At 32.1% G+C, this 27980-nt stretch overlaps 2 protein-coding genes across 12 annotated transcripts in view; one reads left to right on the forward strand and one right to left on the reverse strand.

The window, feature by feature from the left end:
* The window catches only part of LOC143239674 (solute carrier family 35 member F5), a 33823-nt gene extending 22521 nt beyond the window's left edge, over positions 1 to 11302 (forward strand). For 5 of the 6 annotated variants that reach the window (XM_076481025.1, XM_076481029.1, XM_076481024.1 and 2 more), the window contains 4 exons: positions 643 to 802; positions 5416 to 5506; positions 6596 to 6753; positions 6997 to 11302. In XM_076481025.1, coding sequence (XP_076337140.1) covers positions 643 to 802; positions 5416 to 5506; positions 6596 to 6753; positions 6997 to 7075 — 488 coding nt within the window. In that variant the 3' untranslated portion in view covers positions 7076 to 11302. The remainder of the gene's footprint in view (positions 1 to 642; positions 803 to 5415; positions 5507 to 6595; positions 6754 to 6996) is intronic. The other variant, XM_076481030.1, reaches the window with a different exon arrangement.
* A 1420-nt stretch (positions 11303 to 12722) lies between these two features.
* LOC143238939 (uncharacterized) overlaps positions 12723 to 27980 on the reverse strand; it is a 101266-nt gene continuing 86008 nt past the window's right edge. For 5 of the 6 annotated variants that reach the window (XM_076479599.1, XM_076479598.1, XM_076479595.1 and 2 more), the window contains exons 8-15: positions 27229 to 27381; positions 26581 to 26664; positions 24488 to 24633; positions 23951 to 24065; positions 17463 to 17567; positions 14507 to 14788; positions 13920 to 14021; positions 12723 to 13175 (exon numbers count right to left, since the gene is read on the reverse strand). In XM_076479599.1, the coding sequence (XP_076335714.1) occupies positions 13047 to 13175; positions 13920 to 14021; positions 14507 to 14788; positions 17463 to 17567; positions 23951 to 24065; positions 24488 to 24633; positions 26581 to 26664; positions 27229 to 27381 (1116 nt within the window). In that variant the 3' untranslated portion in view covers positions 12723 to 13046. Of the gene's footprint in view, positions 13194 to 13919; positions 14022 to 14506; positions 14789 to 17462; positions 17568 to 23950; positions 24066 to 24487; positions 24634 to 26580; positions 26665 to 27228; positions 27382 to 27980 lie in introns of all 6 variants that reach the window. The other variant, XM_076479600.1, reaches the window with a different exon arrangement.

Raw genomic sequence — 27980 nt, forward strand, 5'->3', positions numbered from 1 at the left:
CTTGGACTAGTTAAAAAAATATTCATGGACAAATCTTTTTTTTTAGTTTGTTAAAAATATTTCACTAAAACTAAAAACTAAATTGATCTATGTGAGAGACTTGTAAAGTTTACTGAAACTCTGCCAAAGTTTGTAAGATATATATACACACACACACAACATATTAAAAGTTTAGTAGTAACAAAACTATGAAGACTTTAAACATGTACAGAGTGGTTAAGTGGTCAATCAGTTTGACTGAGCCCGTGTAGATAGCGTTCAACTTCTGTAAAGTGCTAACCTCCACTGTTGATGAAGGCAATTTGTTCCATAAGTTACTCTGTCAGAAAAACATAGAAGCTTTACTGAATTCATGGCTCATCAGTGTTGTTTGAAAGACTGCAAAAAAATAAATAAAATAGACCTCATACATTAGTTAAATATAAACAGTTTGTTTGGTTTACATGTTTAATCCTTTAGTTAATAAATTTCTGAATGATAATGTGTGATTAATTGTAATGTTTTATCATGTTATCCAAAAACTTAGAGTGGCAGGTATAGGACTATAATTAAACCAAACATTTCTCATGTTAGTATTGTATTGACATCATCTGGTGACTGTTATTTCTGAGATTATTTTAATAGCAGTTATCTTATTTTTAGGGTTTGTTGGTCTCTTCAATCTTTTAATCATCTGGCCTGGATTCTTCCTTCTTCATTACACAAAAGTAGAAAAATTTCAGTGGCCAACTTATCATCAGTGGTTATTATTGACAGTAAATGCTCTAGTAGGAACTGTGCTGTCTGAGCTGTTATGGTTGTGGTACGTACACCTCTCTATTAGCTAAATGCTCTAGTAGGAACTGTGCTGTCTGAGCTGTTATGGTTGTGGTACGTACACCTCTCTATTAGCTAAATGTTTTGTCCTTTTTTTCATGTTATGTCAATGTTTTAATTGTTTAATTCCAGACTTCTTTATTTTTTCCTTCCCCTTCTTGTTATCTAACATTTCCTAATTTTCTTTATTCCTCATTCTTAGTTTAGAAACAAGTTCGTTATTTTATTTTATATAATTTGTTTTAAATAGTTGAGTACATGGTAGCCAACCATAATTTGCATATTTATATATATTTGCTGTTCTGTAGGGTTTTAATGTATCTAACAAATGTACCTGCACCATATACAGACATTTTTCTTCATTGGATTTTAAAGGTGTACTGAAATTAGTTTCACTTTTGAGTGAATTGAACTTTTCAGGAAATAAACATTTTCATGTTTTAAAATTTTAATCAATATTTTGGAAAAAAATGATGTTTATAAAGAGTCCCACTAAAGCAGTAGCAAATAAAAAAGTTGAATGGTCATCATCGAACTGAGAAAATAAAGTATGGAGCTTTTAGAATTTCTTCATCACTACACTTAAAGTTCTGTAGGCAAGGCAGGACCCACAAAAATGGACAGTGAATCAAGTCTGGAATCTAGGAATCCTTCCAGAATACCATCAAGAATCTCTGAAAGTTTCGTGATCAGAGGTCTGGAAACTAGAAAGTGTTTATTGTGGACACACCCGAGATGACACCATGTCTTGTAATATACAGTTGTTTAGCAGTTGCATGTTTTTAGAAACTGTTTAGTTTTGTTTTCCTTCCATAGTTGTTTCTGGATTCATGTAAAGAAATGCCTTTGGGAACTTGAAAAATGATCCAATAGGGATCATAATAATAATAAAAAAATCTAACAAGGAAACAAGGTCGGAGATATTGTAAACATTATTTAGTCAAACTATAAACCCCTATAATAATAACACAGGCCTGTGAACTTAAACTTCATAAAAGTTGTTTTGGTTTTAATAATTTATTTTTTCATAATTCAGCTATGCAGATTTGGAAAATAATATTCATTTTTTCTAGCATGTAAAGATTTTTTTCAAATAGGGAAGAATAACTCTTACTTAGGTCAAATTATTATTTCATTTACAGTGATGAACATTTTTTATAGTTATGTTTGTTGATAAAATATTGTAGAAAGAAACTGAAAAAAGGAAGAACATTGATGTCAAACAAACCTATGCATCCTCATTCATTCTGATTTTTTGTGATGTCAAACAAACCTATGCATCCTCATTCATTCTGATTTTTTGTGATGTCAAACAAACCTATGCATTTTTATTTATCCAGATTTTTTGTGATGTCAAACAAACCTATGCATCCTTATTCATCTGGATTTTTTGTGATGTCAAACAAACCTATGCATCCTTATTCATCTGGATTTTTTGTGATGCCAAACAAACCTATGCATCCTCATTCATCCTGATTTTTTTATGTGCAATCTACATCTTTTGCTCTTAAAACTACTTGTTGTGATCTTTCTATTTTTGTTCTTCACACAAAAACATGGAAGCTTTATGTGGGGGCATCTCATTTCATTGAACCAGCAGCACTCAGCCATTATTTTGATGTTCCATCTTTCCTAATACCTCCTCTCCATTTCCCTGATGTCTTGATGAAACCTTTGAGACATTCAGGGAAAATGTTAGTGTAAGAAATTAACTTTCAAGCTCATGTTGCAACCAAACTCTGAACTTATCGAGTATGATATTAACAATATTTTTGTAATTTGGGTCTCTGTTGTTTTCTAAAAATTTGTTAATAATGTCTTCAAAGACAATACATGTTAATTCTTCAACTTTCCTCATTATCCTTTCAAATTGTTCATCTGCAGTCAAATTCCTAATCTGAGGCACAACAAAAATCCCTTCTTTAAGGTTTGCTTCTGAAAGAGCTGGGAATTGTGCACTTAATTACTTGAAGGAGTCACTATTTTTGTCTAATACCTTTACAAATTGTTTCACCAGGCATGTTTTATGTGAAGTGGAGGTAACAGGACTTTTTGTTGTGTCAACCAAACTTTAATATACATATATTTTTTATATACTTGTATCAGACTGACTCCATGTTGCCACTTTTTTATTCGGTGCTGATTTCATGGTCTGCTATTCCATTTACACAAAAAATATGGAAACTTTGTATAACTGGATTGTTGACCCAACCATATACAAAGAACTTTAAGTCTCCACAAAGTATCTAACCATGCTTTTTGTATTTGACCTTATTATAAAGAAATTTGAGATTTTTGTACATTTTCTACAGATGGACTGAATGAGTAATATAAACAGGTGCATATATGTTACCATTATGAAAAAGAACACCTTTTAGATGTCTCTTAGAGGAATCAATCAATCAATTGCCAGTCGCATGGTTCGTAGACTGCAGCTTCTAGCATTAGTATTAATTCAGAAGTATTGTTGCAATAAACCAATGAACCTTGGTGTAAGCTCTTTCTCATGATTTCTGTACCAGTAAAATGATGTCTCTGGAGAAAGCAAGTTCTTAGCCCCTAAATCTGGATCCAAAAATCTCAGAAGAGTCCTTTGGAAGGTCCAAATCTCTCACCAAATCATTAAGTTCACCTTGTGTGAAAAGTTGTGATTCACCACACATTTCAGGTTTAAAACAATCTCTATACTATTGACATGAGATTCAGAAACAGATTATACTATATCAAGAGCTTCTGGTGGAGTAGGTGCAGGTACATCAGGTCCATAAACAACAGGTTTTATATTAGATTGAATGTTCAGATTAGAAATTTCTTTTTTATTTCAAGTGTTGTAGCTTTGCACATTATATGAACAAAAACAACAGTCATCTCCATGGTTTCTAGGCTCATTCCAGACCACTGGATTTCCAAAAAAGACAAAGACTTTTTCATACCTTTAGACCATTGTCTCAACTCTTTGACACAAATAGTGCAAACTTGGTGCAGAGCCCATGATTTGCCTGGGTCCCTAAGTTTTATTCTTAAATACACGTAATATTCTTTTCTGAGGAATTATGTAATGTTTCCTTACAACAAATATAACAGAATATGTTTGGGTCGTATACATAACTTCTTATTGCCATAATGATGGATAAATAATATTGAAAAGAAAACAATAATGCCAAATTGCACACACAAACAAATACTATCCAGAAATGACACATCATGTGACCTGTTCACTGTCTATATACTAGTGGTGCATTTCTCATGGGTTCTAGAACAATTAATAAGACTTACATCATGATTGGATGAAAGAGGTCTATAGCCAGTGATTGTCAGCATTTTAAACATAACAAAGTGTGACTCAATTTCAATGAAAATGATTCTCTTATGTAAAAGTGCATATGATGTTTTGTGAAAAGTCAGAACATGATTGAGAAAAATGGATATCATTGTAGGGTTCAGCTTACAGGAATTATTGTGGACAACCAGTAATAAGCACTGAGTAAAAATTATTGGGTCTAAGGTGGTTTGTGAGTAAACTGGTCATTTTATGTAATGCACCATGTTAGTGTGTTGACCAAATATATTTTGGCTCTGGATATTTCCAGTTCATCCTGGAAGAGTGTTAAAGAGATCTTGTAAATTTTTTTTAGCTTGTAAAGTGTAGAGTTCCTGTGGTGTTTAGGCTTTGGTTTCCCTGATCTTTTTCTTCTCCTGTGGTTAAGGACTTTGAATGAGTATATGAGCTTCATTGTTTATGAGGGTGCTCATTTGGGGGCTACTTTTTAAAGTATTGTCATTTGTAGAATGTGAAACACATTCTGTAAAATTTGTTGAAATGCCTATAGTTCCAGACTTTTCAGACACCTGTAGAATATCCCTCGGGTATCCTGCACAAAATTCAGCAAAACAACGTTTCTACCCTCTAGTAACAGTGTGTGGGAAAATGACTCAATTTGTCAACCTACCAATTATGTGTGATCCTGTTTCATTTTTGTGAAGATATTAGTTGTGGTGGTTGTTGATCCTGTATTTCCAGACGTTTGTTCACCTTAATGCTTCATACAACTAGCCCGTCTCAAACTCGATACCTGGTATAAATTAAATGAACTTTAGCAGTTGATCAACCATCATTACAAAGCAAAATAGTTTGACAAGTATCAATCAGAAATATGATGTAGTAATTATGAAGCAAAATCATGTATATTGACCACTAAGTAAAATATTAAATCATCTGATCACAAGTCCTCTGGTGATTATTTGAGAACTTTGCTTATAGAAAGAAGGCTGAAGTTGTATTACCTAATTCACTTTTTAAAATTATATTGATTACTGTTGCTGATTATTATGTTATAGAAGAATTAATTTGTTTGATTATCTAAGAGCTGAAACTTGTGAGCTCTAACAGTTCTCAGAAATTATTGTTTTTCTCTTGGAATTGGGGTATGAAATTTAATGTTATATTTCTTTAGACACATTTTTTTTAAACTACCAAAATAGATTATTTGTGGTATATTGTTTTAATTGCTATATTTCGTTTTTTTTTTCTTCTGAGTACCTATCTTGTTTTTTGTTTTTTTAATGTAAGAGCTGATTTCCTTTTTGTTTCTCCTACAGGGGCTGTTTTTTGACTTCATCCTTAATTGCCACATTGTCAATCTCATTAACAATTCCATTAACAATCTTGTTTGATATGGTTTTAAAAAAGGTTAGTTCTCTTATTTTGTGTAACAATCAGTATGTAACCACAGTAACTAGTTTTAAAGCAACACTTTTGAAGTATTGTTGGCAGTAAACAAAACCACAGCTAGTTCTTATTCTGATGTTTTAAAGACCATCTTAATTACATCCATTAAGTGAATAATTTAGAGAAGAATACATAACCTGCAATTTAAAAGCATTTCTGTTAAGTATTGTGACTACACTACACCATATAAACCATTCTCTATGGTCTGGTGGTCAAGACTACTTGATTTGCTATCTGTGGGTCCCAGCTTTGACTCCTGTCACTCAGTATTCTCCTTTCAGCCATAAGGGCATTACAGTATGAAGATCAGTCCCACTGTTCATTGGTAAAGAGTGGCTCAAGAGCTTGTGGTGTTGACTAGCTGCCTTCTCTTCAGTCTATCACTTCAAAATAAGGGATGGCTAGTGCAGATAGCCCTTAAGTGGCTTTTTGCAAATTAAAATTAACTTATAAATTATCCTTTTAACCAGCTTTCATATACAAATCCAGTCATCACAAGTTTTGTATCCTATTATAATCAAATTACAAATGTACTCCAGTTATTACAAGTGACATAGTTAAATTAGAAACGTAACCCAACATCATAAGTTTCCCACACAGATATGTGATCAGATTAGAGGTGTAATCCAACACAATTAGAGAGAGGTATACAGTAAATATGAAGTACTCAGTAAAAATTTGAAGTATTAGTAACAAAAGTGTTACTTGGTAAGATAAATGCCATTTAAAGTACTGCCTCAAGACTGTTTTTAAACTTATAAAACTGTAGCTAACTGAAAATGAAAAAACTTTGTGTATGAGGTAATTAGACTTGTTTTGTATTTTAAAAATATATAGTAATCTAATTGGAAATGTATCTTATGAAAGTGAAATTTAAAAGAAGTATTTATTGTATCTGATATTTAAGAAATGTTTCAGTTCATTGTGAGAGATAATAAACCTTCTGATATGGAAAATAATTAGGTTTTTATTTCATAAATATTTGTTTTTTGTCCTGACTGTACTTATTAAAGAAGAATGAATGATATTTATCTAATTACTTTCATACAGGTAAAATATCCAAACCTCTTTTTCTTTGGAATGATGCCAATGTTTCTGTCTTTCTTCATTGTTACCTTACTTGCACACTATGACAACTGGGATCCAGTGACAGAGTACTTGCATAAACTAGTCAGTTGGATATGTTGTAGGAAAAAACCAAATATAAGGTAAGGTAAAAATGTTACTAGGAATTTGAAGTTTGTTGCAGTTGTTTGGTTAACTATTATTATGATATATACGTACTTCCTGTGTAATGTTGGGTCTAATACGTATAGAATATATAGCTATTATATAATGCATATAAAATCACAGAAAATCTTGTGGGAAATCATTATGGAAGCCATGTCACTATACTCTTTGCTGGTCTTCGATTTTCACTTTGAAGTTAAATGTAGCCCAATTCCTTATAGGTCTCTGTCTTACAGACTGCACGAAGTTGACCAGGAGCAGTCTGAGTCATTGATTAATGTGAACAGTGAATACTCATGATGACTTCTCCAGATTACCTGCTGAGAATATTTAGTGGTGTTTTACCCTGTCAAGATGTACCAGCTTGATGATGGTATCACTTACAAATTTACAATGGTCAGGTTTTGTGATTCTTGTGTGCTTACATTTGTTTAATTAAACATTGTAGCTGTGTGATATAAATATAAATATATATATATGTGTGTGTGTGTGTGTTAAACACATGCTTTTTTCCCAACAAAATAAAAAGTATTCTTACTATGCTAAACAACCTGCACAATTTTGATAGTAAATCTCCTGTATGTCAGAATTATACACAAATATTGTCTGTGTAGTAATGACTTGACTATGTGGTCAAACATACAGTGTAGTATTTTACATTGACCTCTCATTGGTAACTAGAAAAATGTACCATACTAATAACCTTGAGATTTTGTTATATAGAAATGTAGTAACTCTAAGAAAATTGCTGATGTATAATTAAAGCAGTGACCTCTTGAATACCACAGAGATTCAGTTATTAGTTATTGTTTTATTGACCAGCAAACTACAGTACTGTAGGGCTGTAGAATTGATCTCTTGAACAGTCAGGGTACTACTATAGCATAAGATAATAGTGAAATACCATAGGGTAAAACTAGAGGAATGATGTCCCGAGAATAAAATGTTGTGTACAACTGTTGCAATATTTTCTTAATTATGTTGATTTTTTTTTATTGTATACAACCTACGTGATCATACCTGTATGCACCTGAGGTTTACAGTGAAAATTATGATGTATTTAGCCACTTTGCAGTTTTGTGTATATGTTACAGACTAAGTACATAATTTTGTGTGTTCTAAAACTTAGATCATTTTTGTTAACACAGATTATTGAAATTATTTAAAATCATAGCAAGAATTATTATTTGATTATTATACTTTTCAGTTAAAAGTGTTGAAAAAAAATTAAAATTTTAATAAAGAAACTAAAAAGACAGATAATGTTTTATTAATTCATAGCTTTGATTTCACTCATTTACCTTGGCTGTGTATAAATACATCATACAGATGTGCCTGTTAACATGGCTATTATCTCTATAATAAGTGATTTTCGTGTCACTATATAATTTGCCATAAGTATTAAATACAAGATTTTTAACTTGGCTTCTTAGAGGTTTCTGTTTAGATTGGGAAAAGTAATTTGGGGATTTCATGTTAATGGTTACTCATGATCGTGATAACTTCAACTACTTATGTACAATTAAGTAAAAATAGCTGTTAGGACCAAGTTTTTACCGTAGGTCATGAAAAAATAATTTTAATTTCAAGTAATACTAATAACATCATTCTTGAATAGTGTAATAATTTTAAAATACTAATTTTAACATATTTAAAATGGACTATTTTTTGACACATTACACACAAATTATTCATACACATGATGTCATTACTGCAAAAAATTCAGTATGAAAATAATTTATAGGATTTTTAGCTTGGGATCAGTAGAGGTTATAAAAGTGTACTGAACATGTTTTTAGATGGCCAAGGTTACAGAATTAAAGCAACAGAAAGTGTTCATCTTGTGAAATGTAATCCAATGAGTTTTAAGGATTTCTTTTTGACATTTCAGTCCTTGCATTACAGATTGTGATTGTTACATTTAGTTTCAGTTTTTGTTTTGATGGCTAGTCAGCACTGTTTACCATAATTCATGTACATATATTTCTGCTGTATCTTTAATGTAAAATAATTTTGATATAAAACTTGATTCCATTTTGTAAGAGTTAGTTATACAGATCATTAAGCTATTTAAGTAGCCATATTTGTTTGCCTTATTTAACTTCAACAGTGAAATGTTCATTTTTTTTTTAAATTTGTTCCTGAAGAAAGACTGTTGTTAGCCTGAAAACTTAAATCAAGTTTTAATATTGTATGATTGCCATTTTGTTCAAGTTGTGGAGTTGAAATATGATTTTAAATGTTCTTTTAAAATTTTCCCTTCTAAGATATTAATGACACTGATAATTGAACTAGACATTGATAACTAAAATTATGAGTATCTAAGAAAACTGCCTGTAATAAGTTTGTCATGTTTTTGGAAGTGCTTATATTTACAAATTTAGATATCTTACTCCATTGTTCATAGCACTTAAGATATTTTTAGCTTTATTGCTATTGGCTATGTTATGCAACAGACCAATTATTTAATGTTCCAAAAATATCCATGTTTTTTGTATAACTCTTGTTATTGCTATTAAATATTTAACTATGTTGTTAAAAAGTCACAATGATCTTGTGGTATACGTATTTCTAAACCAGACGGAAGTTCTTGGTTTGTTCCATTTTTGAGGCAAACAGCCATCAGTACTTAGCTGTTAAGCCATGTTCTTTATTTTTACTCATTTCCAGTATACAGAAACTTTGATCTACGTGAAATATTTTTGCTTTCCTTCTTTTTTTTCAAATAGATACCAAGATAATTTCTTTCATTGTATCTGTTATTTTTGTGATTAATTTGGGTAATGAATGAGTAAAATTGTTACCACATACAAACATTTTTAACCTCAGCAGTAAAATGAAATATTAATAAAGGCCTGGAACATTATGACAAAAAAAATAGACTTAAATACTAACTGCCATTACCTATGTGCCTGAATAAAAAAAATCATTTTGAATATGGTTTTATGAGGATCAGTTTGTGTAATTTTAAACTTTACAATATTTACATGTTCGGTTTAACTGGAAGATCCAGAAACTTGAGTAGGCAATAGGTTACAGAACAGTATTACTAACACACATTCAGCCTGTTTAATCTTATTTATAACTTTCATGGCACAGGTGAAATCACAGTACCTTTTGAAACTTGAATTTTGTAAATAACAAGATAGTTTGGATTAGCTTTCAGTAAAAAAAAAAAAAGAGATGTAAATATTATTGGACACTGGAAGCATCCACTTGGGTTTAAGAAATTAATGTTATAAGCACTTGATACTGGCTTTAAATGTTATGAGCATTCAATACTAAATGGCATAAGCACTTCTGTTATGTGCAAGTTGAAGTTTGTTATTATGTGTTTTAGGTGTAGAATCCTTTGAATAACAAGTGTACTCATATTTCCTTGAAGTGTTTATTGAATGATATACAAAGGTTTTGTGATACTTATTAGTGTGTGAAGAGTTTGGCACAAGTTAACACTTACCCCTTAAACTACTGACTAACAGACCTTTATCTTTAAAAGTTAATAGTTTTATCTCAGTGTCTCCAATACAAGTTCTTCCATATTCAAAGGTTGGCCTTCCCTCTTTGAAAACAAGACACTTAAATCTATTGAATGATTTACAGCCAGTCTCAGAATTCAGATACATTGAAATTTTCCTTTTACTCTAATTAGTCAATGATAACAATTATTGTGTTTCATGTGGTAGGGGAACTGCTTTATTATAATATAAAGATTCCTTTCCAAGTCACTTTAGTACAGAGTCAAGACATAAGATCGAAGGCTAGAGTGTCCAATATAACGGTACACATTCATCACTGGAACTAAGATGCCAAAGGAGAATAAAGTTAAAATGACAAATTAACTTAGGTATGGTACTTGCATGTCAAAATCTGTGTATACTTTACTGGTGTGTTGTTATTCATGACATTTAGGAATGTATATATACTCGTTAAATGTCACAAAGGAGGAACCACCACATCTGATTTGTGAACTTTTAAATTAAGCCAGGTTTTAAAGGTGTTATTTTGGTAAAGGGCATCATTGTGGTTTGTTGTGATGTTTTGTGTATATATAAATTTTTTTTGGCAAGTTCAACTATCTGTCTTACCTTCAAAACCCTGAGCATGCTTGATGATACTCCATTATGAATGTAAATTTTGTTGTTACAATAAGATCTGTATCATCCTGTTAAAATATTTAACTTACATTTATATGTGAATAACTAATTTCTGGTGGATTTCAAGAGTATTCTTAATACAGGTATAATAGATAGCACTTAAGCAGAAGATCATGGGTGAGTAAACACTGTATTTTCTTACAAGTTGTGAAAAGAAATTGTCTTGTTCAGTTTAACCCTACAAAGAAAATCCAATTTTGCAATTTTTGTCAGGTGTACAAGGTACATAAAGATAAATGTGTGATTAGTTAACTTTCTACAAATCATATCTATATAATTTTGTGGATATATATATATATTCATATACACACATGTATATCAATGTGTGGACAACCAGTTATTAATAAATATGACTATTTGCAGAATAAAAGTTTTTGCTTGTTTTTCTTTTTCAGTTATGATGAAGCTAAAATTCTGTCTTCTTGTACTTAATCTTTCTGTGGGTGTGATAAGAAACCAAAAGTTTCTTTGAATCTGATAACATTACCTCCATTAAAATAAAGAATAAAACTGTTGTCTCCTTTTATAGGATGACTAGTGTACAGTTGAATCCATTATATTATCTAATAAGGTGTGTTCTATAAACAACAGCTGAACATTAGTTACTCAAGATACACTGACTCAAGCTTATTTCATGTTTTTACAGTAACCTGTAAGCAGGATCTTGATTTTAATATGATTTATTTATGACAGTATAATCAAAGTTTGAACTTATAGACTGATTCAAGTAGAAACTGGCTGTTCTAAGATGAAAAACCCACTTACATTTCTGTGTCTTCAAACATCAATCCCAGAGACATCAGAAGATGCTTGAAAGATTTGGGGCTCTGCCCCACAAGCACAGGAATTTTTAACATGACTACAATTGTGGTTTACTATTCTAATTTTTTAAGACATCAACTTGGAATTCAAGGCAGTGGGTTCTGTGTGTCAATGCCTTTGATGAATCCTGTGCAAGCCCTCCACAATGGCCACTGCCAATCTACACCATATTGTCTCTTACCTTCTGGTATTCATATTAATGTTACCTTGATGATGTCATCATTCTCTTTGTAAATGATAGATCTAGTGTATTTTGATTATCTTCTAACCATGATGTTTTTCATGTAAATTTTGCTACTTACTGTTTCCGTAATGTTTTGCTGGGACAAAGTAGTTAGCCTTTTGTATGGGCTCTACTATAAGATTACTCAAATTACATTTACCTTATCAGAATTATAAAAATCTTTCCAGCATAGCTTTCAGAGTTATACTCAAGTTACTCTTATCTTGAAGTTGGTACCAGTCTTATTTGGGGACATAGCCTTGTCTTCAAGCTGAACAACTTAGTTTCATTCAAAAAGAAAAATCAGAACTTTCAGAAGCCTTTTATATAGGTAAAATGTATTTTCAGCAGCATAATATGTTTAGTCTGGAGGTCCTCGCACACATTGGTATTGTAGTTTGTGTTAGTTTCATGTCTTAATGGTTAAACACCTTAGCTGATGACACGTGTAATTGTTTAGGCCTAAGAAATATGTGGAAACCATAGGTTCAGGTATGGGTTTGAAATCCAAAATGTGGAAAAATGCATGGAAACGAAGTCATTTTGATGTGCTGTTCCTAGATGGAGTAGTTGAGGACTGAAAATGTAAGTTGTATTAGTACTAGAGCCCTGTAACATCATATTTAGTGTGGCTGTTTTTATATATATATATATATATATATATAAGGAATTAAACCTCCTGACAGATCTGACAGGCTAATCTTTTTCATGTTGTTAGACATAAAACAATTAAATGTAAGACAAATGCCAATTGTAATCATACTTTATTCTATTCCTTGTAGCTGATATGTCTACAACTTTTATGTTGGGAGCAGAAGTTAATTATATAGTTGATGTTGTCTGTACAAACCACTTCAGACTAGATTCATATTATCGCACATGGTACTAGCTCACTTTTGACAAACTAACAGATGAAACTGTCCTACTGCTCTTTATTGATTATATAAAATATTTACTTTGTTAAAATATTTTCTCATATAAGATCAAGGAACACTGACTTAATTATACCATAAATAGTTATATACACATCAATTTCTGGCAGTAAAAGTTTTGACACCAGAATTACACCTCATTGCCTGTTCATTCCATTTATCATAATGTTGGCTAAAGCGTTTCTCCGTCTTCTCCACCTCCCCAGGTCTTTGGCGTGATATCTAAGCTGTATGAGCCATTCTAATGTGTCTTTGCGAGTGTCTCCCTGTTAGAGATATACAAGCTGTGAATGCAAATTAAATCAACCTCAAGATACTAAAAATATACAATTTTATTACAGTAATGAAAATTGTAAAAAGTTCACAATGTGTATTACCATCACCACTCTCTTTGAGCTGGGAACTGCTATTAATCCTTTGACTGTCATAGGTTTGTCAGTTATATTAGATAATGCAAATAAGTGGAGCTGGTTACAATGGTACAACAAGCACCTACTTAGTGTGTAGATGACATTAAATCACTTTCTTTGTTTAGAAAAGATATTTTTATTGTGCCATTCGATTTTCACTTCTGTATATAATTTAATTTTTGATAAATTGCAACTGTGTCCTACATCTGAAATAACCATCACTATCTGGTGTCTCAGGTACAGGGATGAGCAGTTTTTCTTTTCACTGAATCTCCTGCTAAATCTATCAGGATATGTGACAATAAATGACTTATAATTCTGAAACAGCAGATATTTAAATATTGTAGATAGATATAATTCTAAAGAAGAAAAATAATCATTACACATTTTAAAACCACCAGTAAATGTGAAAGCATTTGATGAACGAGATTACGAATACAAGTAAGTTTGTTTCCAATGGTTCATGAATATGATGTTTCTTATTTAGAAAGTCATACCACTGATACTTTATATTAAGGTAAAGCATGTGATGTATGTTCCTGTTGAAAAAGGCAGTAAAAGTGCCATTTGCTATATGTGGATAAATATCTTCATTCCTACCTTGAAGCAGTAAGCTTCTTTAGTTGTGTACTCTTGCACTTCAAATGATTCATCACACTCAGAGTCACAGCTTATGATACAACTACCGAGATGGAGTGGTTCCTGGAAGTACAAACATGAAACAGGTTGAGTGCATGTTCACAATTGAAAGATAATAATAGTTTGTTCATGATATGGTTCTTTATACATGGTAATTTCATTTACCATAACCCAACTAAAACAGAATCTGTGTAAAGAAACGTCTTTATAAACCCAAATTAAAACGATTGTTCAGAGAATTGGAGCTATCCTTATAACTCCATAAACTGTTAGGTTTAATACCTAATGCTTGATTTTGCAACATTAAAATGTTACAAGAAGTTTGTTTCAATTGTTAACATTATGATTGAAAGACTTTTTTTTTTTGCTTCACAATGAAAAGTTAAAACAGTATTCCTATTTCGGTAACACAATTACCACAATCAGAGCTAGTGACTGACGTCAGATTTTGTGTTTTATTATTATTAATATCTGTAGCAAAATGTACCCGAAAATAAATTATTTTATCTGTTAACAGTTACATACAATATCATTAACCTCAAACTTACCCTAACTAAAATAAAACGACCATTTTTCTCTTTGATCATCAACAAGCTGGCATCTCGAATTCCTGTACTGCGTGGAAACAGGATGGATTTCTCGTTGGCCAGGTCGGGTCTGTAAGTGGTATTGGGTTTGCCCAGAGTTACCAGTAATGCATGAATGTATGTAAACTTCAGTAGTTTGTTCTTCTTATTCCACGCGTGATCAGTAATCTGAGTATAGTAAAGTTTTCCAGCCATTACGAAACGAACTTCATCTCTATTCCACTGCAGAACTTCTAGCGCCATCTACAAGAGAGTGAGAAAACAACCGTAATCCTCACTTGAATGGAATTTCCAGATCACTGTGTAAAACCTTCGACATGTAACATACTCACACAGATACACTGCTGGCCAAAATCTTAAGGCCAATGAACATAAAGAAAAAAATTGCATTTTGCGTTGTTAGACTCAACCACTTATTTGAGTAGAGCTTCGAAAGATGAAAATAAAGATAAACTTTTTTAGCATTTAATAGGGAAAATGTGAACACTATGAAATTAACAGGGTAGGAAATGCCCAACAAGAGGTCTCAGTAGTGAGTTACACGGCCGTCATTGCGAATAACTGCAAACATTCGCTTTGATATGGTCGATATAAGCGTTTGCAGAAGGCTGGCTGAAATGTTATTCCAAGTGGCGAAGATGGCTTCAGGAAGATCATGCACTGTTTGGAATTGACGTCCATTTCTATAGACTTCCCTTGCCATCCACCCCCAAACATTTTCAATGGGGTTAAGTTCGGGCGAACACACTGGACGGTCCAAAAGACTCACGTTATTCGCTATGAAAAAGTCCTTTGTCCTGTAGGCATTGTGGATTGCAGCATTGTCCTGCTGAAAGATCCAGTCATTTCCACACAAGCGAGGGCCTTCAGTCAATAAAGATGCTCTCTCCAACATGCCATTGTAGCTAGCTGCTGCTTGATGCCCCTGTATAACCTGAAGTTCCATTGTTCCATGGAAGTAGAAAGCACCCCAGATCATGATGGAACCTCCTCCACTGTGTCGTGTAGAAAATGTCTCCGGTGGGATACCCTTATCGTGCCAGTAACGTTGGACGCCATCTGGACCATCCAGGTTAATTTTTTTCTTATCAGAGAACAAAACCTTCGTCCACTTTTCTATGTCCCATGTTTGGTGCTTCTCAGCAAAGTTTAACCGAGCTTGGTGTGGAAGGAGGCGTGGCCTTTGAAGACGTTTACGGTTTTTAAAGCCTTTCTCTCATAGACGGCATCCCGTCTTATTGTTCTTGAGCTACATTCTGCATCTGTAAGGACCTTAATCTGGTTCGACGATTGGCCAGTGTCTTGTCGGACAACCCGTCGAATCCTCCTGCTCAACGCCGGCAAAATTTTCTTGGTCCGACCACTTGAAATTCTCGTTCCGTATCCGTCAGGATCTTTTAAGAAACTTTGCAACAGCAGTTTTACTACGCCCAATCTCACCAGCGATGGCACGTTGAGAGAAACCTTGCTTTTGCAGCTCAACAATTCTGCCACGTTCAAACTCTGTTAACTTTTAAGCCTTTGCCATGTTTTTACCTAATGTAACACAGGAGATGTTGATAACGCTAATGCTTGAACACAAACAACTACATTTCGTTACGTGTTTACCGATTAAAGCTTTGTTTCAGTGTGGTCTTAAACTTTTGACCAGCTAGTATTTAGGCTAATTTCATAGTATTCACATTTTCCCTATTAAATGCTAAAAAAGTTTTTTTATTTTTATTTTCCCTTTTCTTACTTTCATGTTTCGAAGCTCTACTCAAATAAGTGGTTGAGTTTAACAATGCAAAACGAATATTTTTTTCTTTATGTTCATTGGCCTTAAGATTTTGGCCAGCAAAGTTGACAAGTTTTCACAAATTTGAAATATTTAAAAAGTATTCGTATTTAAACGATGAAGAAAAAATCAGCATATAAAGAATTATGACAATTCTTTGGTCAGACCAATTTATTTTAACTATCTATCCTCTAACAAAATGAGTTTATCGAGATAGAATAGTTTGAGTACTGTCTATTCATTATGATTTTAGTGGAAAGGGGTGAACTGTGAAACCTTATATGTGCAGCGAGTGTTGGTATAATAAGCCTACAGTAAAAACGTAGTGTAGGAACACTAACCTAGAACGAAGTGCACACAATTTACCACAAAAGTAAAATATCGATTAAATTTTCAACTTAAATCTTTTTGTATTAAGTTTTACCTGTTACATCATCAACCTTTTAAGTAAAAACAAACCTCTTTAACGAACGGAGACTAAATAAAGAAATCAACACATTTTTCTAGTTTTGTTGTCTATAAATTTCATTTTATACTTTCAGTACACATACTAACAAAAATATTAAGTTATATTTTTGTTGCTCAGAACACGACATAAAAGCCATTGTTACCAAAGCATACTGACTTTTCTATATATTAGAAGTTGTTAATCTAACCGATTTTTATTATAAAAAATTATGCTATGAATACATCATAAATTCATTTCGTGGATGATCTAAATTTTGATTACCAACGTTTGCTAACTTTCTGTTTCAGTTATTTCAGCTATGAAATGTGAGGTTAGGAAATACTGTGGGGTAGGAGTGGTTGTACTTGCCCTGTCATTTTTGATAGGCTATACGGTAGTTAACCGTTAGAAAATGCTTTTACTGCCTAGAGGAAAGCGTATTTTCAGATGCATTGAAAAAACTGGAAGGACATTTAATATTTCATTACTTAAACTAGTAAACTTTGACTCGTTTGAAGGGAAATACATCAAACTTGTATTCGCTTAACGTAATACTTATCAAGGATAAAAACTAAAATTACACACTGTGTTCCATGGTAAACAAATCGGTCCTAGCCTCTTCAGTGTCTGTTTCTCCAGATTTGAGTATTTGATATTATTGCAAATACAAATAAACTAATAAATGTAATTACCTTTCTTAATTTGATAATCCCAATATCGTTAGAAATCTGCCGGTTAGAGTTGCTAATATTAGATATCCGTCTCCAAATTTTTGTTCCTCCAACACCTTTGGTTTGCTGCAGACGAAAAGTGTGTGTTTATTCAACAATCCATGATTATTGTATGCATTATTTAAAATTACAACACATCAGGAGTCCATAACGTTGCGAGGAATACTTTACATTGAACACATCTTAAATAATGAAACTTTTTCATCATATTAGGAAATATGCAATATTATTTGGTATATGACCCTGGTGTCCATGCAGAACTCTCTACCCCCCAGTAGTATGTTGGTATGTCTACGGACTTATATCGCAAGAAAACGGTTGGGCAAAGTACAGATAGTCCTTTGTGTAGCTTTGTGCTTAATTTCAAATAAACGATCAAACCAAACTAGAAACCTATATTTTTCAAAGAATATTAAGAAAAGCTTTGAAACTTTTACATATAAAAAATATCAAAACCTTTATTTTACAAGACAAAAAAATAAACAATTCTAATATATATATGTAGCTCAAAAGGTTTAAACAACTCTCTTTTCCACAGAGTAAACAATTAACTACGTTACAAAAAAGAGCGCCCTCTTTTAAATCATCCAGTTGCACTTAACCCTATTACTTTTTTATGCATAAACAACCATCCCTGCTCCAAGATATAGAGGACAAATTTCGTTCCAACAGTCGAGTCAATCATGTTAATTAATCTGTATGGTTTTATCCCAGTTTTGTTGCCTAGGTGACGCCAACAACATTAATTAACCGTGTTAATTTTGCTGGTCTTCTATCTTGTCTGGCAAAGCAAGTAATTACTAGGGTTAATACAATAGGTATCTAGATACTGAAATTTTATCAACTGTTTGTCACAAAGTTTGAGGATAAAATTTAATTACAAATAGCTGTATGATGTTAACAGCTTTAATTTATTTGGTGTAAGAAAATGTAGTTTCCTACTACAACTTTAAGTAATTCTAGAAACATAAAAGGGTTAATACTGATTTATTTTGTAGTTACGAGGCTGGTCAAACTGACCAACTTCACATAATATTAGGGTAGTGAATATAACCAAGAAAATATGAAGATTTATCGAAAGAAAGAGAGATTGAAAATTTATTTTGGGGGTTTAAGGGTTTGTTTATTTTGAAATTCGCGCAGAGCTACGCTAGGGATATCTGCGCTCGGAGGTTTAAGAGATTACACAGCATTTTTAGTCTAACATAAAAATCATTTTACACTTGGAGCAGTGAATACTTTGATTTAATATAATAAAACATTAACTTTTAGCAAAAATAGTTTATTAGAAATTCTTACTTTTTCTGTACAGGAGACTTGTTTACTGAAAGATACATAAATCATAATATGTCGATACAATCGTATTACAGCTTCACGATACGATATTGGTAACTTACAGACACACTCCTAGTGATTACAGTATCAAAGTTCACAGACCGTCTTGAGAAAGGGTGGAACACACATAATATTTCACCAGCTTCAATCTGCTGTATGATTCTTTCCTTTCTGCAGCAGTAACCAGAACAATACATAATACGCGAAATGTTAACGCAGCAGTATGGGTGTCTGAATGGGTACTCCATTAATCGCTTTTAAAATTTTTAAGTGTTCGATATTTGTTCAGTAGACATTTTTTTATCTTTTTTCTTCAGCCCCCTCTTCAGGAATTTCTCTCTACTCTCAGTGGGCGTGGCTGTCATCAGTTTATAAACGTACGTTTTCAAATATTTTTTTAAATATTCCTGCTAAATATATATTCAAATTTGAGCATTTTTCGTTTTAAAACTTTTTTTTTTAAATCGGTGTTCGAAACACTAGACCTCAAAAATTTCTCGAACATTCTGGGTAATCTATCACATCTTCTGTAAATCTGCGACACCAACTACCAGCCAGTGGAAAAACGTTATCGTGTTAAGTCATCAGCTGATTAACATTACGAGAAACAACTGATCAAAATTTCATTGCCCAGTCAGAAAATGAACTGAAAACCTAAAATTTTAACAATTTCCATAAATACAGTAATGTTATGTCAGATCCGGGGTGCACATCACCCACACTTTTACATATTTTGACATATGTAGCAAACTCAAATCGTATTATTAGATAATTTTTTGTGGGGTCATGCTCCCAGGCCCCTCTAGATTAAGCTGCCTTTGGCATTGTAAAATCTGCATGTCTTGCCGAGCACCCCCACTGTTAAATATAAGTAATGATAACTTCCAATCAGGGCGAAACCAAACATTAACCTAACCATCACTATAGATAATTAAATATACTTTTGTTACTATCTACTTATATGGACTAGAATGTTATTATTTCATCAGTGATTGTAATGGGCGTTTTCGGCCATAATCCCAAAAATATCTCATGAGGTTTTTGGCCAACAACAACAACTCTAATATTGAATATTTGAGCTTCAAGCGTAGTTACGCAACAATCATCATTCAAAGGAGAAAAACACAATGTTACTTGTGAAATAATAACACAAAATAGCCGATGCAATCGATTTTTTTTAACGTTTAGGGCTTGGTTTAGAAACTGACTCGTAACGAACTACAGTTTCGTATTTCACTAACAATATTATTTTCTTACGCCATATAAAGCTAGAGAATTCAATGTATGGACTGATAATAAACTAACTCTGTACGCAAAAAGTTCAACATAATTCAGGTCACGAACAAAAATCATCCACCTTCAAAACACTTGTTTAACGATTGTTCATTTTCACGAAAAAAAACAAATAATTTACATAAAAGTGTTTAAATACAATGAAACAAAAATAAACGAGGAGGTCTGTTTCAGACAAATTAGATACCACATAAAAATAATCTGGCCAAAATAATTTTAAAAGTTTTCTTACAGTCCTTTTAACACTTTATGTTTTTAATGTTTTATTGTTATCTAAGTGCAATAGTTTTTTGTTTTCCGACTCTTTACTATAATGAATATTGCGTTCTTTCTTTTCTGTTACCCGTGGTAATTTTAAGTAAAAGGAAATGAAATTGGAAACTAATGTGAAAAAAAAGCTTCTAATTAGTTATATGCAAAACATTTTAATATAAACTAAGCGTTACAGCTACATTAAAAAAAAACTTAAAAACTACACCACCAGCGAAAAAAGAGTTTACAATATAGTTTAAGCATCTCCAAAATTTAGCTAATTTGTACATTAATTGATTAGAAAGACTACCTTTTTTATGTGTTAAAACTGTAACTCACCTAAACTCTAGATATAACTTATTTGGCTGAAAAACTCGTCTGAAGAAATTACTTGATATCGAGTGCAAGGTTATTACTGGATGTCACCTGCTCCAGCCAGCACGAGCCCCATGCTTTTCAAACAGCTAGTATTATATTATATGTCACGGCCAGCCAATGAAATCAAAGCTGGAGATACCCTAATAGACCAACTGTTTTCTGACAAACACGCACGGACGCCGAACTTAGGGCTAATTTGACGTCACTGGAAACTTTTAATAGAACCGCCCATATGTGCGTTCCCCGAATTAGTACTGTCTCGAGAGGTACGCATTTCTTTGTAAGAATTTCCTTGTTGAAATCGTAATATTGAAGACAGAACCAAGCTGACATTATTGTGAAACGAGAAATAACAGAATTCACGAGATCATTGATATTGTTCGATAATTAGAATAGGAGCTGCTAAAAAATGTTAAATAAAAAAATATTAAATATTTTAATAAGTAGTATTAATTTTGAGTGACAGGCAAACCACAAACACACTTCTATAACCACTTCTATTTGCCCTAAGTTACCAATGAGTTTCTTCGCTCTCAGCGGAGTTGTCGGCCTTTAGCCCATATATACCCGAAAAGGTTAGGCTTACTTAAAGAGTTACTAAACGCTGAAACAGAATTGCTCCACGTATCATACCTACCACATTTGGCCATTATAGCAGTTATTGCTATTTAAGTTATTCAATTACTTCAATAATATAAAAAATTAAATATTGAATGAAACAAATTTAATTTCTAAATTACATAAATACATATAAAATTATGTCTCATTGGCAAGTTTCGGCTAGATATCCACAAAACAATAGCGCAGTTTGTGTGGGTACGAGTTCTCAAGCTACTGGACATTTTAAAATAGTTTTAATCCATTAGCATTGCCATGTTAACCTTGCTAAAGTGAGTTTGTCCAGTAGTAAGGCTTGAAAATATGGTTTATGAAGAAAACAGTCTACATTTGACCAATTCTTAAATGTGAAAAGATAACTTAAAAAAAGTTAACTTAGAATTTGAGGAAAGCTGAGAGTGTGTTTTTCTTATAGCAAAGCCACATCGATCATCTGCTATGTCCACCGAGGGGAATCACAAACTCCTTATTTTAGCGTTGTAAATCTGAAGACTTATCGCTGTCTAACTGGGGAACGAGGAATGTTAAATATAACAGATTTTATTCTAAATACTTAGATAAGGTTAGGATAAAAAAACAAAACAACGTTATTTATGTACTACAGAGACTACACTAATGTGTGATCTATTCTGAACCAACCACCACATCATGATAAACGCGAGTGACCCAGTAAAAATAAGCGGTTAAAAAGAAATATGCATTATATAAATATTTAAACTTTATAGTTAATACTGCTACATGGTGACACGGGCGAGGGCGTGGCAGTTCATCACGAAGAACGTGGACAATTCCACGAGTCCTTGGTGTGAATAAAACAGGATACCTCACAAGATAATGTTTAACGGACCGTACCAGTTATACTAGTTCAACATCTCATGCATAACTTACTATTCGTTTTCACACATATCTGACGATGCACGTCGTGGTTACCTTAGTAACGATACTATCCTAAAACCAAACGTACAACGTAATTTCCCCGAAAGACGCGTATCATAGTATTTAACTCCGCATTATTTGACTTGAGTGTACCGCGAAGCCTCATTATTCGTTAATTAAATGCAATTAAAAATTAACTTTTTATAAAAAATACAAAATCATAACTTTTTATGAATACATTTTTCTGATTTTGAATTTTTTTATAAAATATGTTATTAGTTGTAGATCTTTAGTTACAAATAGCCTAGGAATGTGTTTGATTCATCTGTTCTGTTTTTTATGTTGTTTTTTAGCAAATGAATCATGTGAACCGGAACAGGAAGGCAGTAATTCTAATATGGCGGAAAATCCATTACCCCTCGACTCAATACGTCACCTTGAGAGCACGTTTTCGGGTAAAATTGCTAAGCGAAACCTGAAAAGTTTAAAAAAATAGTTGTTTGCCTTCCAGAACTTAAGGCCACAATGCGTGGTAACTATACGAGAGGTAACTGCTCAAGACTACGTGTATCAGAACTGATATTTTATTATACCTACTCTTATGATTCATCTTGAACAGATCTTGGGCAAAAACATTTGAATTTCATCTTGAACGACAACGATATATTTATCACGGGTATATACATAAAGAGTTTGTTGTTTTTTTCAGTCGCTCTGGATCACCTTATAAACGCTGTAAAGACTGATGGTTACAAATGGCTATGCAAACAGGTGGTTACAAAAAAAAGCTTTCCGTAATGGCAAGTTTATCTTGAAATTACTTCCATGATGCTTAGTTTTTAAGTTTTACTTAGTTTTATTTCCACGAATAAATATAGTAATATAAAATTACCATATCTTTTGAAAGGTCAAGATAACCAAACAATAATGTTTACAGATGCTCCCCCTACTGGTCAAGTATACAACTTGTACTTGTTACAGCTCTTTCAGTGTAACATCAAGAGCAATGACGCAGCTGCTTCTTCTTAAAATGTATTTATATTTGGGAAAAATCTTCACTGCAAAAAACAAACGACAACAATAACAATAATTAATAATAAAGCAAAAGCCGAAAGTGTGGTTATTTTGCTGGTTTGGAATATGGGGGGGGGGTTGCACTATGGTACCAGAATATCAAGGGGAACTCCATAATTTAAGTTCTAAGCTATTTTTGTATGCAAATCGATAACAAATATGATATGTTTATTTTAGAACAAAGCTACATTGGGCTATCTGCTGTGTCAATGCAGAGAATCAAACCCTGAATTTGTTACAGATATAAACATATGGACTTGCATCTTGTTTGAAACATTTTTTAATAGTTATTGTGAATAAAATACTGCCTAACAAATGACATTTGTTATCATAGTTTTTGATTTTAACTAAATGTTAGATTAAAATCAAGTAAACATGATAAAGATTGAACAAAGTATGATTTAAAAAAAAAACAGAACAAAGATACACAATAGGATATCTGTGCCTTTCCCACCATGGGTATTGAATCCTGGTTTTTAGCACTGTTAGTCTGCAGACATACTATCGCACCATTGAGGGTATACAAAACTGAACTTAAAACTATAATTTTTAATTTTAGTACATACAAATGATTTAACAAACAAATACCAGTAAACATATTTTCATGTAAAACAGAAACCTACCTGGTTAATGTGTTCCAAATGGAGGTTCACTTTAAGCTGGGCTTCTTTCAAAGTCCCCCTGTCTTGATGGTGATGTGGAGTTACTTTATATAAGCGATTCAGCAGTAAAGGATACCTTAAAGTTATAAAAGTCACGTATTAATACATTACTATCCACAAGTTACAATGATAGCAAGGAAACAGTACAATGAAAGTCTTAGAGTGTATCTTGGAAATGGAGTTCTACTTCAGAAAAAATAGTGTTATATTAAAATGGTACTAGCTACATAACTTGCAAGTTTTTCACCAATGTTATGGATGGTATGAATTTAAAGTCAAAATCATTACTTTTTAGATAGAAACCACTAAAAAGGAAGAAAAATAAAAATAACACTAGGAAGAAAAAAAGAGAGACAAAGAAATCTAACTTGTAGACTTCTCTGAAAATGAAGGTAGGATTCTAACTTGGTGAACCTAGCGAGAAAGACCAATGGAAAGGTAGATAAATATGACAACTTTTTAGAAAGATGCTATTGGAGAAATATATAGAAAACCTACTTGGTAACTCTCTGAACAGGAACCATTAGAAAGGATGCCAAGTCCATCCTTCTCAGAAGAGTGTTCTCCATCTGAGAAACCCGCAGGAAGATTTGAAGCAATTCCTTTTCCTTCTCAAGATTCTGGAGCACAAGAGAAGCAGAACCCTGTTGGAAGGAAGTTTGATATAATTTCATTGAACAAAACCACAGGAAATTACATCTTAAACCTCACTAAAATGACCAACAATTACTGTAGGCCATTTCTGTCATCCAGTTCAACTCATCACATGATATAACACTTTTTCTCTATTTCTTGTGTTTATTTCTTTTGGTATTCCAATGCCATAAATTAAACTCACTCTTTGAGCTTCTGTACATGATATCACTGAAAGGCTTGTGATACATACCTGGTGTACTAGCAGATTTTAAAGGTTCACTTGGATGTCTGTGATACATACCTGGTGTACTAATGTGTTTTAAAAGTTTGCTCTATTATCATGGGTATCTCTTACTGTACATGACAAAATTTTAGTGTCTTGTATTTGAAACTTTATTAAACTACTTTTCATTTATGTTATACCAATTAGGATAGCATAAAATATTAGCTAATAATCCATATTTTAATAGTATATATGTTTTAAGTTCTTAATTTATAGTTGGCAATATTAAAGAAAATCCTGAATTTACCCTAGTGTGACACATGTAGCACATTTCTCTAGGTATATTTTCATCCCTACTTTATCCAACACCCCTTGAGAAAGTACAAAATTAAATGTAAATTACTCCTATAAAATTATCATTGTTCAGACAAACTATATTTTTATAGTCTTCAATTTTTTGTTGGGTACAGAGCTATCAAATAGAAAATCAGAATCTTTCTTTCTTTCAGAATTCATTAACAGCTCCCTCTTACATTTAATTACACATTACTTATAACCAATAGAAAGTTCAGATTTTTATCTATCAAATGACCTACTGTATGATGTTATGTTCTGAATGATTAAATGTGAATTTCACTCAGACCACCAACATCATTCCTTTGAGAAAGTTAACATCTAGCTTGGATGATTTTGTAATGACTCTTGTCATATTGTTAGAAAGCCAGAAAAATCTTGAGAGGTAAGGAAATTTGTCTACTTTTTGCATGTTATTAGTCTATATTGTGTGATGCATTATTATTTAATTACATAACAATTAAGTGGATTACTATCATTAATATAAAAAAAATTAGAGTTCATTCTTTTTGACATTCGACAGCAAAAAATATAGGAGATTGATTAAATATTTTATTTCTTGTTTTAATGTTTAATTCTTTATGTATAATTATAAAAGTAACTGAAATGTAAAAAATAGGAATCACTTCAGGTTAGTTATGATTTAGATTAGGTAATAATAGTAATATTATTATTATAATAAAAATGTTTCAAAAAGTACATATGCAAGCAGCTCATTTTAGCTTGAGAGTAATGTAATTTGTTAGCATAGCATGAGCTGCACCTTCTCCAAGTGATTTACAACAGATAATAGTTAGGTATGGTTTAAAAGGAAATAAAACCTGTAATTATAAATATATGTATACTGTAACAACCTTAGAGCTGCTTAGGATAAACAAATGTAGTTTCTTTCATGTTACAATTTGAAGTAATTATAGAAAAAAGAAAAGGGTATTTAGATTTATTTCAATTTTTTTTGGTGGTTATGAGGTCAGTGAAATTGACAGCTTCCATTTTGAAATAAGGTATAGAAAGTAACTGATAAACTATAGTATTTTACTGAAAAAAAAAACAATTTTAAATGCATTTAGCAGACTTTTGAAATGAGGAAAAGTATTATCAGTTTTAACATTAAAATTATTTTGACATGAGTTATTCAAGACAAATAATATATTCAAGCACAAATATTTATTTTTACTTCATATTGTTTGTATGTGAAAGACTTATAATATTAACTAAAAGGTGGCCAGATTTTACAAAGGTATACACCCTAATTAAAAGTTAGAAGTATTAAATCTACAAACACTTTAAATGAGTACAAACAGCTACATAATTGGTCATATTGACCGAGGTCGAGTTGAGAAAGTTAAATGTTCACTGGGAGGCCTGTGACACATACCTGATGTACACAGTAGGTTTCAAAGGCATGTAGCATTGTTGTGGATTCTATAAAAAGTTTTCCAATGTTTACAGTTGTAAAATCCTGCAAAGTGAAAAACAAAATAAAACCCAAGTTGTAGACAAGTGAGAAACTTACTTTAACAGAACATGATCTTTCTTCATGGGATTAATCATTTTTCAATGAAGTTTATTCTTATGATATGCAGATTTGTAATATTTGAGTGAAGAGAAAATCCAAAATTTTGATATTTAACACATGTAACCTTCTACTGAAGTTAGGTTTAGTTTGTTACTTTCTTCGTTCTTAATTAATTTACGTTTAGTGTGATCCAATAAAAAAAAATTATGGTATCCATACTTTAAATTGTTAAAAATACCTTATTGTTTGGCATAATATATAATCCACTAACCAATTTTCAATGTGAGAAGCTCCTCAAATATCAAGGTTTATACAACATACACCTTCTAGTAAAAACAGCAATATTAAACAAAAGAAAAGTACCTCAGGTGTAATAAATATATATTTATATGCAAAGACCACACCAAATATTCTTTTTATTAATGCAAAGTTATTTTTTAAAGTAAAGATATGATACACTTTATTTTAATCACAAGTTTCTGATCCAACTATGTCATGACATCAAACCTCATCTCCTTGTTCAGCTGCAATATCTAGAGCATCCTGTAGTTTCTCAGAAAACTTGGAATTCAAGATGATTAGTTCATCAAGATTTAGGAATATTCCACTCAATTGTTCTCTGGTTAGAAGTCCAGCAATTTCCATGGGTCGGTAGAACTCCTAGGTTGACATGTGAGAAATACTTCAAACTATAGTCAAACAAAACTTTTGAGAATGAGAAGCAGTGTAGTATCAGACAAGATAAACTTATTGGTGGAGAAAGTACTAAACAATCTACAGCTCTGCCACTTGGTATAGGCTCTGGAAACAGTACACAGAACATATTTATAATTAAAAAAAACATCTATAGATGGCACTGCAAGTGATTTTAAAACATTCATGACAACATGCTTGAAGTAAAAAATGTATCTCAGGACAGCTAGTATGGGTATTAACACTTTTACTAATAAAGTGATCATAAAACAGTTATATTTCATCTTGAGAATAAAGAGCTTTTAACACACATCACATTAGTTGTCCAATATAATCTCCATTCTCTTCAACACCATACTCATAACACTGGTCTCTGTCTTAAGTGATGTCTGTAATAACAGGTTTAATACAACCCTCTATCTAAGCATTAATATTGGATGTTTGTGAGAGTCTACTATCACCAAGTATGTGAATGAACTCTGACTTAAATATTTAACCATAATGCTAAATAACATTACATTATTAGCAAATTTAGATTCAAAGTCACCTTGCTACACCATTTTTGA

The sequence above is a fragment of the Tachypleus tridentatus genome, chromosome 13 (assembly GCF_004210375.1).
Source record: "Tachypleus tridentatus isolate NWPU-2018 chromosome 13, ASM421037v1, whole genome shotgun sequence".
Taxonomy (NCBI): domain Eukaryota; kingdom Metazoa; phylum Arthropoda; class Merostomata; order Xiphosura; family Limulidae; genus Tachypleus; species Tachypleus tridentatus.